Source organism: Myotis nattereri (assembly GCF_964212035.1).
Source record: "Myotis nattereri genome assembly, chromosome: 16".
In the NCBI taxonomy this organism is placed as follows: domain Eukaryota; kingdom Metazoa; phylum Chordata; class Mammalia; order Chiroptera; family Vespertilionidae; genus Myotis; species Myotis nattereri.
In genome coordinates this window covers 52,775,950-52,793,393 of record NC_138091.1, presented here as the reverse complement: position 1 = coordinate 52,793,393, position 17,444 = coordinate 52,775,950, and the positions used below count along the sequence as shown (strand labels likewise).

General features: G+C 59.1%; 2 protein-coding genes across 2 annotated transcripts; both read left to right on the top strand.

Moving 5' to 3' along the window:
• Positions 1–821: 821 nt before the first annotated feature.
• LOC308532743 (uncharacterized protein) lies at positions 822–8,130 on the top strand. The gene is made up of 5 exons (XM_081110291.1): positions 822–1,207; positions 2,190–2,534; positions 4,865–5,209; positions 6,938–7,679; positions 7,793–8,130. The coding sequence occupies exons 1-5, from the start codon at positions 1,147–1,149 to the stop codon at positions 7,938–7,940; spliced, it is 1,641 nt and encodes a 546-aa protein (XP_080966417.1). The 5' UTR covers positions 822–1,146; the 3' UTR covers positions 7,941–8,130.
• Positions 8,131–13,190: 5,060 nt separating this feature from the next.
• CD300LB (CD300 molecule like family member b) lies at positions 13,191–16,659 on the top strand. The gene is made up of 3 exons (XM_081110297.1): positions 13,191–13,517; positions 14,552–14,612; positions 15,353–16,659. Exons 1-3 carry the CDS (start codon positions 13,415–13,417, stop codon positions 15,513–15,515), a joined length of 327 nt encoding a protein of 108 aa, XP_080966423.1. The 5' UTR covers positions 13,191–13,414; the 3' UTR covers positions 15,516–16,659.
• The last annotated feature ends 785 nt before the right edge of the window (positions 16,660–17,444 follow it).

The following is a 17,444-nucleotide window of genomic DNA, read 5'->3' as shown; positions in this document are numbered from 1 at the left end:
GGCAGGACAGACCTGCGTCCCCACCTCCTGGGAAGGACCATCCCCATCTCTGCCCCTTGAAGAGGCCCCTGGTCACCCCTGTGAACCCCAAAGGTTCACCAGCGACAGTGTCTTTGGGAAGACCGCCCTCTCTGTGCCACTGGACGGAGAGGAAAGGCTCAGTCTCAGCTGCGCAGGGTCCCCCACTCTCCATGCTCTGAGCTCTGAGCTCTCCTTGTCCACTGTCAGACCTCTGTGCCAAGTGTCACCGTGGAGCTGACTCTCCGAAACAGAAAGAGGAAAATGTGGAGTCCTCCGAGCAGCGGTTCTTAACCTTCTGGCCCTTTAACTACAGTTCCTCGTGTTGTGACCCAACCATAAAATTATTTCCGTTGCTACTTCATAACTGTCATGTTGCTGCTGTTATGAATCGTCATGTAAATATCTGATATGCAGGATGGTCTTAGGCGACCCCTGTGAAAGGGTCCTTCGACTGCCAAAGGGGTTGTGACCCACAGGTTGAGAACCGCTACCATAGAGGGTTGGTGAACAGGGAACCCACAGGAGGGAGAACTCAGCCTTGGGTGGGACCCACAACCAAGTTGGGACCTTTGAAGGCATCTGAGGTCGTAGAAGAGTTGGGGGCCCACAGGGTCAGAGCTCCCGTGGGTGCCTGCAGCTACATGTTGGGGGTCAGAACACCTCTAGGTCACCACCAAGCCCCGAGAGGATGAAATGGTCTGGCCTTCAGCCCAGGACTATCATTCCTGACTACAAGGAAGTGACATATGGCAGAGGGTGGGGACACCACCAAGGAGGAAACATCCCAGCAGCTCTGCTGTGCGGAGACGTGTGTGGCCGTCAGAGGAGCTGCCATGTGCTCTGAGAAGGGGCAGCAGCCTCTCTGAGGTCATGGGCCCTGTCCTGTCATTGGGGTTGAGAGCAGAAGCCCAGGGCGCCGAGAGCTGGGGGTCTGCAGCAGCCTGTGGAGCTCCTGACCCTGAGCTTCCTGCACCCTGACCATCCAGCATCGGACTCAAATCTGGGCTGGACACGGAAGCGGAGAGGCCCAGAAAAGCGGAAGTGGACACAGGGTAATCGAACCCTCATTGAGGAGGTTTGTCCGTGTCCGCACGTAGGACCTGGCGCTGCTGCAGGTTGTGAGACATGACCCTGAGGAGTGGGGTCACGTGGCTGCCTTCAGCTCTGCTCCTTCTCCAGGTCCCAGGTGAGCGGGGCTGGGCTGCACAGGGAGGTGGACCCCAAGTGGGAATGAGGAAAGACTGGGAGAGGGGGGTGTGGAGGGTGAGGAGCAGCCCAGCAGGAGGGAGGGAGGAGATGGGGGAGAGCAGGAGGAGGCAGAGAAGCTTCTGGGAGCGGCCAGCACCGGCCTCAGCAGCAACCACAAGGATTCAGTGCACAAAGCAGGTGAGGCTCAACCACTGCGCCCACAGACCTGTGCTGGGGAGACGGGGCCTGTGCTCCTCACCTTATTTTCATAACCAGGTACGTGGGCCCTGGCTGAATGCTCAGTGGTTAGAGCCGAGGTTCTCAACCTGTGGGTGGCAGCCGCTTTGGCAGTCGAATGACCCATTCACAGGGGTCGCCTAAGACCATCCTGCATATCAGATATTTACATTATAATTCATAACAGTAGCAACATTACACTTATGAAGTAGCAACGAAAATCATTTTATGGTTGGGCCACAACATGAGGAACTGTATTTAAAGGGCCAGTAGGTTGAGAACCACTGGGTTAGAGCGTAGGCCCGACACAGGTTCAATTCTGGGTCAAAGGCATGTACCTGCACTCATGCAATCAATGTTTCTCTCTTGCTCTACCTCTATACCTCCCTTCCACACTCTCTAAAAAGCAATGGAAAAATATCCTTAAGTGATTAAAAAAATCAGAGATGAGGTCTTGGTGCATCACACACACTTACACACACACACACACACACACACACCTGCACACACACACACATACATGTGCACACACTCCCTTTTTCCCATCGTGGCCCTTCTTGTCTCCATGGACACCCTCTCCCTGTGTCACCACTGGGAGGAGGGAGCTATCGCCCCTGGTCCCCTCGCCTGGTCTGAGGAAAGGCATGGCCTCCAGACCCTGAGGGCTCTTGAGGGTCCTGCACCCCAGGGCGCCCGGCCCCTGGCCCATCTGGTAAGATCCCGGGACGGGCTGTGTCTTCCAGGCTGTTTGTCTCTGAGCGGCCCCAGGCGGGTGACGGGCACCGTGGGGGGATCGCTGAGCGTGCAGTGTCGGTACGAGAAGGAGTTCAAGGAAAATAACAAATACTGGTGCAAAAGCCCATGTTTGGCATCGCTGAGGACGAAGATTGTGGAGACCACAAAGTCAGAGAGAGAAGTGAGGAGCGGCCGTGTGTCCATCAGGGACCATCCAGCAACCCTCACCTTCACAGTGACCTTGGAGAGCCTCACAGAGGGCGATGGAGGCACATACAGGTGTGGGATCCATAGACCATGGACAGAAGGACTGATAGACCTCACCTTCCAGGTTGAGGTGTCTGTGTCCCCAGGTGAGTCGCACACACCCTCCCCTCGCCCCAGATCCAGGCTGCCTGACCTGTATCTGGTCACCCGCTGGTCAGGACTGACCTGGAATTGAAGAGCTGGGTGAAGTGGGGGTCAGTGATCAGGACACAGCGTGTGTGGGTGTTATCTGGGCACAGGTGTGCCCTGAACACACATATACGCACACAGAGTCTGTTCCAGATCCCTTCGGGGCCCAGGCCCTGACGCAGTCTCAGGCCTGGATGGCTCCTGAGGCACCACCTTCACACCCATGGTCCTGGGGGCCTGCAGCTGCCATGAGACGGGCCCAGAAGAGCCCCAGGTCCCTGTGTGGGGTCCCTGTGATGTTTGGGGGGCCTCCCTTCCCTCCAGGCTGAACTGTCCCTCCCCGTTTTTCTCTGGTGCCTTGTAGCCACAGGAGGGAACCCAGAGGAGCCCCTGAAAATACCTCCCTCAGGAAGGAGAGGAAAGGTGATCACGTGGCGCTCAGGTGCTATGGCCCCAGCTCCCTGCCCGCTCTTCGCACAATTCTCTCCACAGGTCGCTGTGCTTGTTGCCTGAGAGCCCAGTGAAGATCACCTTCCTGCTGACGGAGGTTCTGGCTCCCCACTTCCTCCTTGTATTTCTAGGTTTCTCCCTCTCATGTGGGAGGGGCCCTCACTGGCCTTTGTGTCTTGCTATTTAAGAGGGAGAAACTGGAACTCCCAGAACCTCTGGCTGAGTGGAGGGGTGGGGCTTGTCCCAGGGCCTTTGGGACAGGCCATGTACTATGCCTGTGGTACTCAACCTGTGCGTTGCTACCCCTTTGGGGTTGAATGACCCTTTCACAGGGGTCGCCTAAGATGATTGGAAAACACATATATAATTACATATTGTTTTTGTGATTAATCACTATGCTTTAATTATGTTCAATTTGTAACAATGAAATTGGGGGTCACCACACAGGATGAGCTGTATTAAAGGGTTGCGGCATTAGGAAGGTGAGAAGCACTGTTCTATGGGGTCCACCTGGTGTGTGTCTCTCTAGATCGGGGTGGGGAACATCTGACCCAAGGGCCATATAAGGCCCAGGAAATCTTTGGGTCTGGCCCTGCCAGGCATTAGGGGTGAGTGGATGAAACACTGGCCAAAGAGAACAGGCTAATGTTTAAGTTGATGATTTTGTGTGGACTGAGAATGATGTTATAAATCTCCAAATGGCCCTTGGCAGGAAACAGATCCCCCACCCCTGCTCCAGGTCTTTCTTTCTGCTCATTTCTTCCCCAGAAGGGACTGCCCGGTGGGCCAAAGGCCTGGCTGACAGTGTGGGGGCTGGTAGCTCAGACACAGCTGGAAGCCCGAGATCAGGAGGCCGGCAGGTGGGGGAGGCCCTCCTCTGGGTGCAGACTTTTGTTGTATCCTCAGGGGTGAGGGGCCTCCCTCATCCGGGCACTAATCCCACGAATGAGGGCTCCACCCTCATGCCCTGACCACCTCCAAATGCCTGGCCTCCTAACACCACCCACTGGGCCTGGGGCTTTCAACAAAGGAATTTTGGAGACACGAGCATTCAGACCACGGCGTGTCTAAGGGACTGCGGGGTCCCGCCATCCAGTGCAGACTCTGAGGTAGGTCTGTTTCCTGGGTCTCACACCAAGCACTCCACGCCTGAGGGCCCTGGCCCCCCATCACTCTAGGTAAGGCTACAGAATAAGTGTCACCGCACCCCCTGCAGGCGGGACAGGGGGAGAAGGGGTGGCTGTGGTGGGGGTGTGGCCGGAGCCAGGTGCTCTTCCCACACACTCTCAGATCCTCTGCTGAGCAGGACAACTCTGCTTCCGAAGGTGCTCACGTGGCCACGGAGTTCCTGGAGAGGGGCCCGGGGAGGGGGCCCAGGCCTGGCCGTCCTGTGGCCATGGTGGTGATGGCCTGAGTGACCTTGACCTTGTGTCAGAGCCACACAGCTGACAGAGTGGAAGACCCAGGGCCTGACATGTGCTTCTCCCTCAGCCCCCACCATGAAGATCGTCACAAGCACCCTGGGCCTTCTCTCCTCCCTGCCAGTGACCACTGGGACCTGCATGATCAGCCAGGAGACGCCTGATGCATCTCACACACACACACACATACACATGTGCACACACTCCCTTTTTCCCATCATGGCCCTTCTTGTCTCCATGGACACCCTCTCCCTGTGTCACCACTGGGAGGAGGGAGCTATCGCCCCTGGTCCCCTCGCCTGGTCTGAGGAAAGGCATGGCCTCCAGACCCTGAGGGCTCTTGAGGGTCCTGCACCCCAGGGCGCCCCTGCCCCTGGCCCATCTGGTAAGATCCCGGGACGGGCTGTGTCTTCCAGGCTATTTGTCTCTGAGTGGACCCAGGCGCATGACGGGCACCGTTGGGGGATCGCTGAGCGTGCAGTGTCGGTACGAGAAGGAGTTCAAGGAACATAACAAATACTGGTGCAAAAGCCCATGTTTGGCATCGCTGAGGACGAAGATTGTGGAGACCACAAAGTCAGAGAGAGAAGTGAGGAGCGGCCGTGTGTCCATCAGGGACCATCCAGCAACCCTCACCTTCACAGTGACCTTGGAGAGCCTCACAGAGGGCGATGGAGGCACATACAGGTGTGGGATCCATAGACCATGGACAGAAGGACTGATAGACATCACCTTCCCGGTTGTGGTGTCTGTGTCCCCAGGTGAGTCACACACACCCTCCCCTCGCCCCAGATCCAGGCTGCCTGACCTGTACCTGGCCAACCGCTGGTCAGGACAGACATGGAATTGAAGAGCTGGGTGAAGTGGGGGTCAGTGATCAGGACACAGCGTGTGTGGGTGTTATCTAGGCACAGGTGTGCCCTGAACACACATATACGCACACAGAGTCTGTTCCAGACCCCTTCGGGGCCCAGGCCCTGACGCAGTCTCAGGCCTGGATGGCTCCTGAGACACCTGCAGCTGCCATGAGACGGGCCCAGAGGAGCCCCAGGTCCCTGTGTGGGGTCCTTGTGATGTTTGGGGGCCTCCCTTCCCTCCAGGCTGACCCTGTCCCTCCCCGTTTTTCTCTGATGCCTTGTAGCCACAGGGGGGAACCCAGAGGAGCCCCTGAAAATACCTCCCTCAGGAAGGAGAGGAAAGGTGATCACGTGGCGCTCAGGTGCTATGGCCCCAGCTCCCTGCCCGCTCTTCGCACAGTTCTCTCCACAGGTCGCTGTGCTTGTTGCCTGGGAGCCCAGTGAACATCACCTTCCTGCTGACGGTGGCTCTGGCTCCCCACTTCCCCCTTGTAGTTCTCGGTTTCTCCCTCTCATGTGGGAGGTGCCCTCACTGGCCTTGGTGTCTGCCTATTTAAGAGGGAGAAACTGGAAACCCCAGAACCTCTGGCTGGAGGGAAGGGGGAGGGGCTTGTCTTGGTGCCTTCAGGACAGGCCACGTTCTATGGGTCTACCTGGTGTGTGTCTCTCTAGATCAGGGTGGGGAACGTCCGGCCCGAGGGCCGTATAAGGCCCACGAAATCTTTGGGTCTGGCCCTGCCAAGGCATTAGGGGTGAGTGAATGAAACACTGGCCAAACAGAACAGGCTAATGTTTAAGTTGATGATTTTGTGAAGCCTGAGAATGATGTTATAAATCTCCAAATGACCCTTGGCAGGAAAAGACCCCCACCCCTGCTCTAGGTCCTTCTTTCTGCTCATTTCTTCCCCCGGAGAGGACTGCCCGGTGGGCCAAAGGCCTGGCTGACAGTGTGGGGGCTGGTAGCTCAGACACAGCTGGAAGCCCGAGATCAGGAGGCCGGCAGGTGGGGGAGGCCCTCCTCAGGGTGCAGACTTTTGTTGTATCGTCAGGGGTGAGGGGCCTCCCTCATCTGGGCACTAATCCCGTGGATGAGGGCTCCACCCTCATGCCCTGACCACCTCCAAATGCCTGGCCTCCTAACACCACCCACTGGGCCCGGGGCTTTCAACAAAGGAATGTGGAGACACGAGCATTCAGACCAGGGTGTGTCTAAGGGACTGCGGGTCCGGCCATCCAGTGCAGACTCTGAGGCAGGTCTGTTTCCTGGGTCCTACACCAAGCACTCCCCGCCTGAGGGCCCTGGCCCCCCATCACTCTAGTCAAGGCTACAGAATAAGTGTCACCCCGCCCCCTGCTGGCGGGACAGGGGGAGAAGGGGTGGCTGTGGTGGGGGTGTGGCCGGAGCCAGGTGCTCTTCCCACACACTCTCAGATCCTCTGCTGAGCAGGACAACTCTGCTTCCGAAGGTGCTCACGTGGCCACGGAGTTCCTGGCGAAGGGCCCGGGGAGGGGGCCCAGGTCTGGCCTGCCTGTGGCCATGGAGGTGATGGCCTCAGTGACCTTGACCTTGTGTCAGAGCCACACAGCTGACAGAGTGGAAGACCCAGGGCCTGACATGTGCTTCTTCCTCAGCCCCCACCCTGAAGATCCTCACAAGCACCCTTGGACCTCCAAACACCCTGGGCCCTCCAAGCACCTTGGGATCTACAAGCACCCTGGGACCTCCAAGCACCCTGGGACCTCCAAGCACCCTGGGCCCTCCAAGCACCTTGGGATCTACAAGCACCCTGGGTCCTCCAAGCACCCTAGGCCCTCCAAGCACCCTGGGACCTCCAAGAACCCTTGGACCTCCAAGCACCCTGGATCCTCCAAGCACCTTGGGATCTACAAGCACCCTGGGCCCTCCAAGCACCCTGGGACCTCCAAGCACCCTGGGCCCTCCAAGCACCCTGGGCCCTCCAAGCACCCTGGGACCTCCAAGCACCCTGGGACCTCCAAGCACCCTGGATCCTCCAAGCACCTTGGGATCTACAAGCACCCTGGGACCTCCAAGCACCCTGGGACCTCCAAGCACCCTGGGCCCTCCATGCACCCTGGGTCCTCCAAGCACCCTGGGACCTCCAAACACCCTGGGTCCTCCAAGCACCCTGGGTCCTCCAAGCACCCTGGGTCCTCCAAGCACCTTAGGACCTCCAAGCACCCTGGGTCCTCCAAGCACCCTGGGTTCTCCAAGCACCTTAGGACCTCCAAGCACCCTGGGTCCTCCAAGCACCCTGGGTTCTCTAAGCACCCTGGACCCTCCCTCCTCCCGGCCAGCCACCACCGGGCCCAGTGTGACCAGCCAGGAGATGCCTGATGCCAGCCAACACCCTTGGTAAGGGGCCCGCATCCCAGGACTTTGACACCTGGTGCATTCTCCTCTGGATGGGGGGTGGGGGTGGTGACGATGTGGCTCACTGTGCATCCCCGTCACCGTGTCCCCCACAGGTCCCTGCTCAGCAGTGTCCACTTCCTGCTCCTGGTCTTCCTGAAGGTGCCCCTGTTCCTGAGCATGCTCGGTGCCATCCTGTGGGTGAACTGGCCTCAGCGGAGCTCTGGGGGGAGGCAGAGTCAGCCCTGCTCTGAGAACCAGTGACACCTGCTCTGTCGATGCCCCGCCCAAGAGCACAGCCCCGCTGTGGGAGGAAGGACCTTCTGACCAATCAATCCAGTGTCATTGTCCAAGATTCTGTCGGAATAGTCTGTGAACCTATTAGAGAGTTTTTTCTTTCAATGTATCAGATACACACAAAAGATACCTAATAAATGCATACTCATTAAGCCACTCATGTGCCCACCTTGTAGCTTATGTAACAAACACCATGAATACTTCTGTAGCCCTAAGCATCTCACCGAGGGAACCAGGTCTGAGTTTACATTCATCATCTCCTTACTTTCTCTCTCTCTCTCTCTAAATACATATATATATATATATTAGAGGCCTGGTGAATGAAATTTGTGCACTCGGGGGGGGGGGGGCCCTCAGCCCAGCCTGCACTCTCTTGCAGTCTGGAAGCCCTCAGGGGGATGTCCGACTGATGGCTTAGGCCCGCTCCCCATGGGCCTAAGCCACCAGTTGGACATCCTTAGCACTGCCACAGAGGTAGGAGAGGCTCCCGCCACCGCCGCTGTGCTTGCCATCTGTGAGCCCAGCTTCTGGCTGAGCGACGCTCCCCCTGTGGGAGCACACTCACCACCAGGGGACAGCTCCTGTGTTGAGCTGGTGGTCAGTGTGCATCATAGTGACCAGTCGTTCTGCCGTTCAGTCGATTTGCATATTAGCCTTTTATCATATAAGAAGATATCCTATCTAATAAAGAGGGAATATGCTAATTGACCCTCACACCATTGCAAAGATGGCAGCCCCCACAGCCAATAAGGAGGGAATATGCTAATTGGCTTCCCCACCCTCAAAGATGGCAGCACCCACAGCAAATAAAGAGGGAATATACTAATTGACTGCCCCACTCTCAAAGATGGCAGCGCCCACAGCCAATAAGGAGGGAATATGCTAATTGACTGCCCTGCCCTCAAATATGGCAGCATCCACAGCCAATAAGGAGTGAATATGCTAATTGACTGCCACTCCCTCAAAGATGATGGCATCCATAGCCCCAAGATGGCGGCACCCAGTCCCCTCAGCCCCTCAGGGGGGTTAGTGAGGATGACCAAACAACTGAACAGCAGGCTGCGTGGGGTGACCAGGCCGGCAGGGGGGCCATGAGGGGCAACAAGGCTGGTGGGGGGTGCAGTTGGGGGTGACCAGGCCAGCAAGGGGGGCTGTTGGGGGCGACCAGGCAGGCAGGCAGGTGAGCTGTTAGGAGCCAGTGGTCCAGGATTGTGAGAGGGATGTCCGATTGCCGATCGGGCCTAAACCAGCAGTCAGACATCCCCCGAGGGGTCCCGGATTGGAGAGGGTGCAGGCTGGGTTGAGGCGACCCCCCCACGCATAAATTTTGTGCACCGGGCCTCTAGTTGAAATATGTTTTTATTGATTTCAGAGAGGAAGGGAGAGCGAGAGAGAGATAGAGACATCAATGAGGAGAGAGAATCATTGATTGGCTGCCTCATGCACACCCCCTACTGGAGATTGAGTCTGAAACCCAGGCATATGCCCTTGACCAGAATCAAACCTGGGACCCTTCAGTCCTCAGGCTGACGCTCTATCCACTGAACCAAACCGGCTAGGGCTATACATATATTTTTAACAGTCCCCTACGTTACTTTATTTTTTCCAGCTTTACTTAGATATAACTGACCCATAGCACTGTGTAATTTTAAGTGTACAGTATTTTTATTTAAAACACTTATTGATTGTAAATGCAAAATGATGAGCACTATAGGGTGAGCTAACATCTCCATCACATCACAGAATTGCCATTTATTTATTTATTTTTTTGTGGTGAAAACATTGGCGCTCTGTTCTCTTAGCGACTCCCAAGTCTATAACATAGTGTTAGTCGCTCCAGTCCCCCGGCTGCACGTCAGACCCCCAGAGCTTAGCTTATAACTGGAAGTCGGTGCCCTTTGACCAGCATCTCCCCATTGCTCCTTCCCCGTCCGCACTTACGCACCTGGCTGTACCCCCTGAACAAGGGCATCTCCGGGATGCCTGCATGCTCACCTCACTCCTGACGTGGTGGGGGGGTGGGGAGTCGGGGGGGAGGAGAGCCCTGCTGCTGGGAAGAGCCATTTCTGGAGTTGGCATGTGTCCCTGGAACCCGGGGCCCGATGGGCCAGATGACCCCTCCTTGACCCTCCTGCAGACATACCTCCCCGCGCCCTGCTCACCCTGCACAGCGCCTGGCTTCCTCTTTCCTATCTCGTGGGGACTCTAGTGTCCTTTGAGACAGACTTACTAAGAAGCGACATTCCTTTTGCTGAATAACGAAAAGCAGGAAATGCTCTATAAAAGGAAGTGAACGCGTCAGAGAAGCTCAAAGGCGGTCTGGACAGGCAGAAGGCGCAAGCGGGGCCCAGGCCGAGCTCCGGGTCCAGCTGGCATCGTGCCCGCGGGCGGAGGTCGCAGGGCCGCGGAGCCGGGAGCAGGACCATGTGGCTGCCCCCAGCTCTGCTCCTTCTCAGCCTCCTAGGTGAGTGCAGCTGGGGCCTCGGGAACTTGGAACTGCAGGGGCAGGACGGGGTGCGGACAGCAGCTGTCCCGGGTACCACGGGAGGGGGAGGGGCGCGTCATGTCTGGGAAAACGAGAGGTGGCTTGTTAATTCATTGAGCAAAAGCGCACCAGGGTCCTGCTTCGTGCCAGGCAGGCATCAGACCCTGAGGACGCGAAGGGAAAAGACGTAGGACTGATCGTTAAAGAGGGGACCCCAGAGGGCTCAGTGGGTGAGGCACACAGACGGACAATAACTGTGGCAGGACACGGTAAGGCATGATGGAGGCGTGCTCAGGGGACACCGAGGAACACATGTGCTCACACGCCTGCACAGTCACACACAGACCACGCAGTCTCCCTCATACGCGCCCTCCCACACAAACACTTCTCCCCCAGACGAAGGCCGAGACCCACCATGGCTGACCCGTGGCTTGGGGACGGGACTGCGAGTTACCTTAGAAAGGGGGTGCCGTTAGGCAAGGATGAAAGAAAAGCCGCCCCCCGAGTTCTCACCTACAGACTGCCACTGGCCACGGCGGGGATGGGGGGTGGGGGTGGGGGCTACCTCTGTGAAATACAAGAGGGGAAGGTGGGGGAGGTCAGAGCAACCCAACTTCTGCTAAGACATTGTTGTCTTATCTGCTGGGTTGCATAAGCCCCCGACAGCCCCGAGGCGAAGGCAGGGCGCTGGGTAGAGGCGGGGCTAAGTGTCTGCAGGCGGAAACCCAGAGCCCCTTCTCCCTATAAAAGGAAGTGAGGGAAGTGGGGCCGGACGGCCAGGCGCGGGGACCTGTGCCCCAGAAGTGACTGCAGCGCTTGGGCTGGCAGGGCCGCTCGGGGTGTCAGCTGAGACGCCTTGCCCAAGAGTGGCCATGAGACAAGCGGCCAGCTGTCACGCACCCCACGCTCTGTGGGCGTCTCTGCGCGGAGCTCCCAGTGGTGGCCTTTGCCTTGTTTGGGGTGTCGTTTGTCTCCTGCTACCGGCCCAGCCACGAGCTCAGCCATTTCTCAATGTCGGGACAAGACTGTTCACACGAGGATTTCACGCATGGAGCAAATTTTCCCGAGCGATGGACGCAGGAGGGAGTTTCCGTCTCAGATTCACGAAAATGAACAATTGAAACGCACACGATCGGGTGCCTTGAAACCTGCCAGCCTTGTTCCCCAGCGCCCTGCTCCTGGCTGACAGCTCTCCTGTTCTCTCTCCTTCTCTCCCTCCGGACACGCGCGAGTTCACACAGACCTAACGAATCCTCCCACCCATCAGAAGCTGCGTTTATGAAACTTCCCACGTGTTTTTAAAAACATGAGCCCAATCCGACTGTGAGTGGCTTACATCGGCCGCATCTCCAATCCGCGTCTGGTTCCCGCACTTAGTATCACATGACACTGCAATCAGCCTCCTTAGCTTTGCTGCCCAGTGAGGTGGAAATTAATCTTAGAATCAAAACGACTCTGTCCAAGATCTTTTCAAAAACAATCATAAACTGGATTGGTATCTGCGAGGATCCTGACATGACACAGGGAGGGACTGGGGATGGGGTGGGAGGAGAGAGCGAACCAAACAACAGATCCCTGACCTTCGGACGGAGCATCCCAGCAGGGGAGACAGACAGATGATCAAGTCCCACCGGCTGGCGCTCAGCTTCCGGTAAAGGCCGGGGGAGCGACCGGAGGAAGCAGATCTGGTTGGGTAGGGGGCTGAGACTTAGCACAGAAGGCGTTGCCAAGGATGACAGGCAGGGGTCAGACAGGTTTCCAGGGGGAAGAAGGAACGGAGCAATGACCCAGCCACCTGGGAGGACACGGCAGAATCCAGGGGGAAGCGGGGTGGGTCACAGGGGAGAGCGGGAGGCAAGACGGCGCAGGGAGTGGCGCTGGGCAGAGACCTGGGACCCAGGCTGCAGGAAGACGAGTGCCGAGCTTGTGTTTGAAATGGTTCTGAGACTGTGGGGTGCAGCTGAGTGATCCCACCGTGTCTATGACCCGCATCCTTTCTATCCATCTGTCTACCGCTGGGCACGCGGGCTGCTTCCTGAAGGAGGTTCCCGTGCTGACAGTTGCGGACGAGGACTAGGTAGGGGCGGTTTCAGGAATGGCCCCGGCAGCCATGTGTGGAGGAGGTTGGAGGAGGGGAGCAGCAGGGGGGGGGGAGACCTGCTCCAGGTGCTACCACCACGATCACGCACCAGATGAGCACCTGTGTGTGTCCCCCACCACCACCCCTGGTGCACAAGGATGGGCTCCGAACAGCTCTTCCCTACTCTGTGTCCAGCCCCAGCACCGACCAGCCACCACAGGAACTGGAAAGTGCTACAAATCGGAGATTACTCCCCCAGGGGGCTGGCTGTTCCGTATTCACCTGCAACCACTGGTGATGCTGATGTAGAGAGAGGGAGGGAAACCGGTGGGGCCTCTGAGACTGTAGTCAGAGATCAGGCGAGAACGGCATTGCGAGGACCGTTAGGGATGGGTCAGAGGTCAGAGTGAGCACCCCTAGGAGATGAGGACCAAAGAGGCCAAGCATTGTCGCTGGGGGAGCCAATGGGGAAGCTGGATGGGGGAGAAGGTAGATGCGAGGGGCCAGCTGAGGGGTGGCGGGAAGGCCGGCGATGCTGGTCCAGGGCCTGGGCATCAGCCTGGAGCCCTCTGAGCCCAGGTCAGGCCTGGCTGGGGGTGAGGGGGGAAGAGGGGCAGTATTTACACCCTAGGATTCTGTTTTCCAGGCTGTTTCTCCATCCAAGGCCCAAAGGTGGCGAGAGGCCTTGAGGGGGGCTCGCTGACCGTGGAGTGTCGCTACAAGCCAGGGTGGGAGACCAACAGGAAGTGGTGGTGCCGGGGAGCAGACTGGTATCATTGCCAGACCCTCATTCAAACCACATCATCGCAGCGAACAGTGCAGGGACCCCGGCTGTCCATCAGCGACAACCAGAGGGACCGCGTGATCTCGGTGACCATGAGGGGCCTCCGGCGCGACGACCAGGACACCTACTGGTGCGGGATCAAAAGGTTTGGCACGGACCGTGGGACACAAATTCAAGTGATCATTGTTGGCCCAGGTGAGAACTTGCTCATCGCTACTCTGAGACCCTGGTGCTCCGGCTGCCAGAGCGGGGGCGCCTGCCCCTCCTTCCAGGGGCAGAAGGGAAATGGCCCAGTTCCTGGGAACCCATGCATGTGAGTGAGCAAAAGGCAGACACACAGACAGACAGATGGGGAGGGAAGTGAGAGAAATTCGGGCTGGAGCCCGAGAAAGACAGGGGCTGCCGCTGTGTGGAGTGGGGCCCAGAGAGGGACCCACCAAGCCAAGCGTCCCCTGGCTGCCCAGGAGGAAAGCCGAGATCTGCGGGGACACAAGCGATTGACTAACACATGAGCGGGGACCCGGGCGGGCAGACGTGTGCCCATGCGGCGCTTTAGGGAGAAAGGCGTTTAGGGGTCTCGGGCACCAGCCTGTGAGGCGACCATGGCCTCAGCCAGGAGCCACCCATCGTGGCCAAAGGTGGGGCCTCACGGAGCAGAATTTGCCAGGCCTGGGACTCAAAGGTCACCAGGGACGCCGGTGCCGGCTGGTCTCGGGAAGCCAGACCCAGCTGCTCGCCTACAGCGTCTCACAGGCTCAGAAAGAGGTGTCCTTCCTTGTAGTCACTGTTCACTGCTGAGCCGAAATGCACCCTCTTATTCACCAGCCTGCGGGGTGCTCCCTGCCCTCGTCACCCCTGGAACTGGGAGCCCCATTTCAGGAACCGTCTGTCCCTGAGCCTGCTCAGGCCCTGCTTGAGCAAAAGGCCCCGGGCTTGCCCCCCAAACCAGCCGTCCCCCTTAGGGGGGCTGTGGAGGGGCTGGGAGAGATGAGCTCTCCTCAGAATGAGCCCCAGAGCCTGCGCCCACGTAGCTGTTACTGCTTCTCGCCACACCTGCAAGCGACGGAGGCCATGACTGGGTGTTGGGTTCAGCTGGTGCAACAGACAGGGGAAGCCCCTTCTCTAGAGAGGACGCTTCCTGATGGGGGGCGGCGGTGAGGGAGGCAGTGTGAGCCACGCACCAGCCCTGGTCTGTGTCAATAACCCTCGGCTGGCTTTGTTGTGTCTAGAAAACTGGCTATCCTGGACGACCACCAACAGCACAGGGGTGTCCTCTGGCTCCCGCATCCGGTGAGTGGCTTGGGCCCCTTCTCCTGCCCCTACCTGAGGCCTCTCCAGTGGGGTGCCAAGCCTAGAACCTCTCTGCCCCTGGGCGGTCGCCCATCATAACCAGCATCAGGGCCCAAAGCCCCCGCCGGTCTCACCCCTCACCCACCATGGCCGCGTCCCAGCCTCAGCCACCATGGTCGCGTCCCACCCCTCACCCACCATGGCCGCGTCCCAGCCTCACCCACCATGGTCGCGTCCCACCCCTCACCCACCATGGCCACATCTCACCCCTCACCCACCATGGCCGGGTCTCACCCCTCACCCACCATGGTTGCGTCCCAGCCTCACCCACCATGGCCGCGTCTCACCCCTCACCCACCATGGCCCCTCCCAGCACTCACCAGACCCCGCTGTGCGCAATGCTCCTCCATCAGCACCGTCACCCTGGTCGCTTGTTGACAAATAAAGCCTCGTGACCCGGTGGGGCCCAGAGGCGGTCACACACGAATCTCCACGACCCAAGGCTTCAGGCCTCAGAGCAGGAGGGAGACTCCGGGGAAGGAAGCTGGGCCTGGTGCAAAGCAGAACCGAAGAGCTGGGGTGGCCTCTGAGCAGCCCTCCTGGTTGAGCCACGGAGGAGCTTCATGGGGCCTTCAGGGTGGGCAGCGGGCCGGGGTCGCAGGCTCGGCTGGGCGGGCGGGTCAGGGCCCTGGGGGCGACGGGGCCTGGCGGGCCGGCGCTGACCGCTGTCCCTGTGACAGGAACTACTACCTGCTCCTGGTGTTCGTGAAGGTGCCCCTCCTACTCATCGTGGTCGGCGCCATCCTCTGGCTGAAGGGGCCCCCGAGGGTCCCCAAGGAGCAGTGGGAGCAGCCCGTCCACATCAACCTGGCCTATGATCTGGCCGGAGACGCCGCCCCTTAGACGGACGGACGGAGGAGAGACACTTGGGGCGCTGGACCCCGTTTCCAGAGGAGACCCGGGCTGGGAGGCACACTCCTGCGAGGGTCCCCCAGTCCCCTGCCGGCACAGCCAGGTACAGGGCTCGGACCCTCCCGACTGGGCAGCACTGCTGGAGGGACACACCTGTTCCCACTTCTCCCGGTAGCACACAGCCCGGCCCGCCCAGCCCAGCCGGGTCCGCTGATGGTCAGCAGCTGTGGGAGGGAGCCCACGTTGGGACAGTCGTGTCCTCACGGGAGGACCTCGGCACAGAGCTGGGGAGCGAAGCGCAGAGAGGAGCGACAGGAATGTGCCAGGAGAGACAGGGCCAGTCCCCGGTTCTGGCCGGTCCTGGGGCCGGCTCCACACCGCTGTGCCTGCGCTTCTGATATAAGTCGAGGGCTTTAACCTTTTCCTGTAGCCAATCAGGTTGGGTTTTGATGGCTCTTTCCATGAGCACACTGCCTGATACACACACAGGGACGGGGAGTTTGCGGGCTTCCTGGTCTGGGGCCTGAGAGACTGGACGTCCCCTGGGCCTGGGGAGGACACTGGTCCGAGTTCACGGGGCTGAGGAGGGACAGAGAGCCCAGGGCTGGCCTTCGTCCTCCTGCCCACCCTCCTCCCGCAGCCTGGCTCTCAGCACAGCTGCTCGGCCTCCCTGGGGCTGCAGCCTCAGAAGCTACCTCAGGCCTGCGAGGGCGGCCACAACGCGGAGGGGATGGGTCTCTTTCAGGAAAGCTGTTTAATAAGCTCCATTAAAACTGTCGGCGGAACCGACGCTGCCTCTGCAAGCGCCTCCCTCCCAGACACCGCCGCCTGGGCTGTGCCACGTGGGTCGCGGGTCCTCACACCGAGGGCGTCTGCACGGGAGGAGGCAGTCCCATAGGGAGGTGCCCCAGGCAAACACACGGGCGCCGTTTGGAATCTGTCCCGTTGGCTTTTTCTTTGCCCAGCTTACTGAGGTGCGACTGACATACAAATCACATGCGTGTGAGGCGTAAACGCGATTTTTAAAAAGTGCAAAAGGTGGTGGTGAAGGCAGGGAGCGGGGGCGGGCGGGCTAGAAGGAATCAATGGGAGGAAAAAGGGACATGTAATACTTTCAACAATAAAGATTTTTTTTAAATAAACAAAACACAAAAAGTGCAAAACAGGATGATTTAATACGCATCACATCGTGAAATAATAACCACAATCTGGTTGATACAACCGTCAGCTTGCTTAGCTGTCTTCTTGGCTTGTTTCTTGGGTGAGAAGATTCAGATGGACCCGCCCAGCGCATCTGAAGTGTCCCCCCCAGGCTGCTGCCCGCAGCCCCAGCTGTGCCCTGGACCCCGAATGTGTTCCTCGCCCACGGGGAGTGTGTGCCCTGACCAGCACGTCCCCGTTTCCCCCACGTCCCCAGCCCGGGGTTCCCTGTGGAGCATTGCCCTTTGAACCCCCACACAGGCCTGTCCGCCCTGCCCTTGGCCCTCAGAGGTGGGCGCTGGCCCTCGGCCTCCGGGCACAGGAAGATGCAGGGATCCCCTGGTTCCACCCCCGGAGGAGCCTTCCTCCCCGCTGGGCGCCGCAGTCCCTTCTCTCCCCCCTCCCGCTGCTGACAGACCCGCTCCCGCCTGCGCCTGGTTAAGGGTCTGAGCACACACGGTGCCCGGAAAGGACAGGGTGTGAGCCAGACCCAGACCTTTGAGCCACCCTGTTGGGGACCAAGGCCCATAGTCCAGCGACTGCAGAGGCCCCCTCGGCAAATACCCCCCTGGATCCTACTGCCCGAAGACCCGGCCAGACTCGGGTGACCCAGCGGCTCTGCGGAAGGCAAAGCCAGTGCCCAGCTCGCCCCCAGCGGCCCAAATGGGCACGCGGCCACTAGCAGCTGCCAACCTAGTGCCCGTGCTTTCCCCTCAGGTT

What these genes read in the sequence shown, in the direction of transcription:
- LOC308532743 (XM_081110291.1), top strand. Translation starts at nt 1,147, where the DNA reads ATGACCCTGAGGAGTGGGGTCACGTGGCTGCCTTCAGCTCTGCTCCTT. An exon ending in GCTCCTTCTCCAGGTCCCAG is followed by an intron (nt 1,208 to 2,189) that starts GTGAGCGGGGCT and finishes TGTGTCTTCCAG; the next exon opens with GCTGTTTGTCTCTGAGCGGC. An exon ending in GATGCCAGCCAACACCCTTG is followed by an intron (nt 7,680 to 7,792) that starts GTAAGGGGCCCG and finishes TGTCCCCCACAG; the next exon opens with GTCCCTGCTCAGCAGTGTCC.
- CD300LB (XM_081110297.1), top strand. Translation starts at nt 13,415, where the DNA reads ATGAGGGGCCTCCGGCGCGACGACCAGGACACCTACTGGTGCGGGATC. An exon ending in AGTGATCATTGTTGGCCCAG is followed by an intron (nt 13,518 to 14,551) that starts GTGAGAACTTGC and finishes TGTTGTGTCTAG; the next exon opens with AAAACTGGCTATCCTGGACG. An exon ending in TCCTCTGGCTCCCGCATCCG is followed by an intron (nt 14,613 to 15,352) that starts GTGAGTGGCTTG and finishes TCCCTGTGACAG; the next exon opens with GAACTACTACCTGCTCCTGG.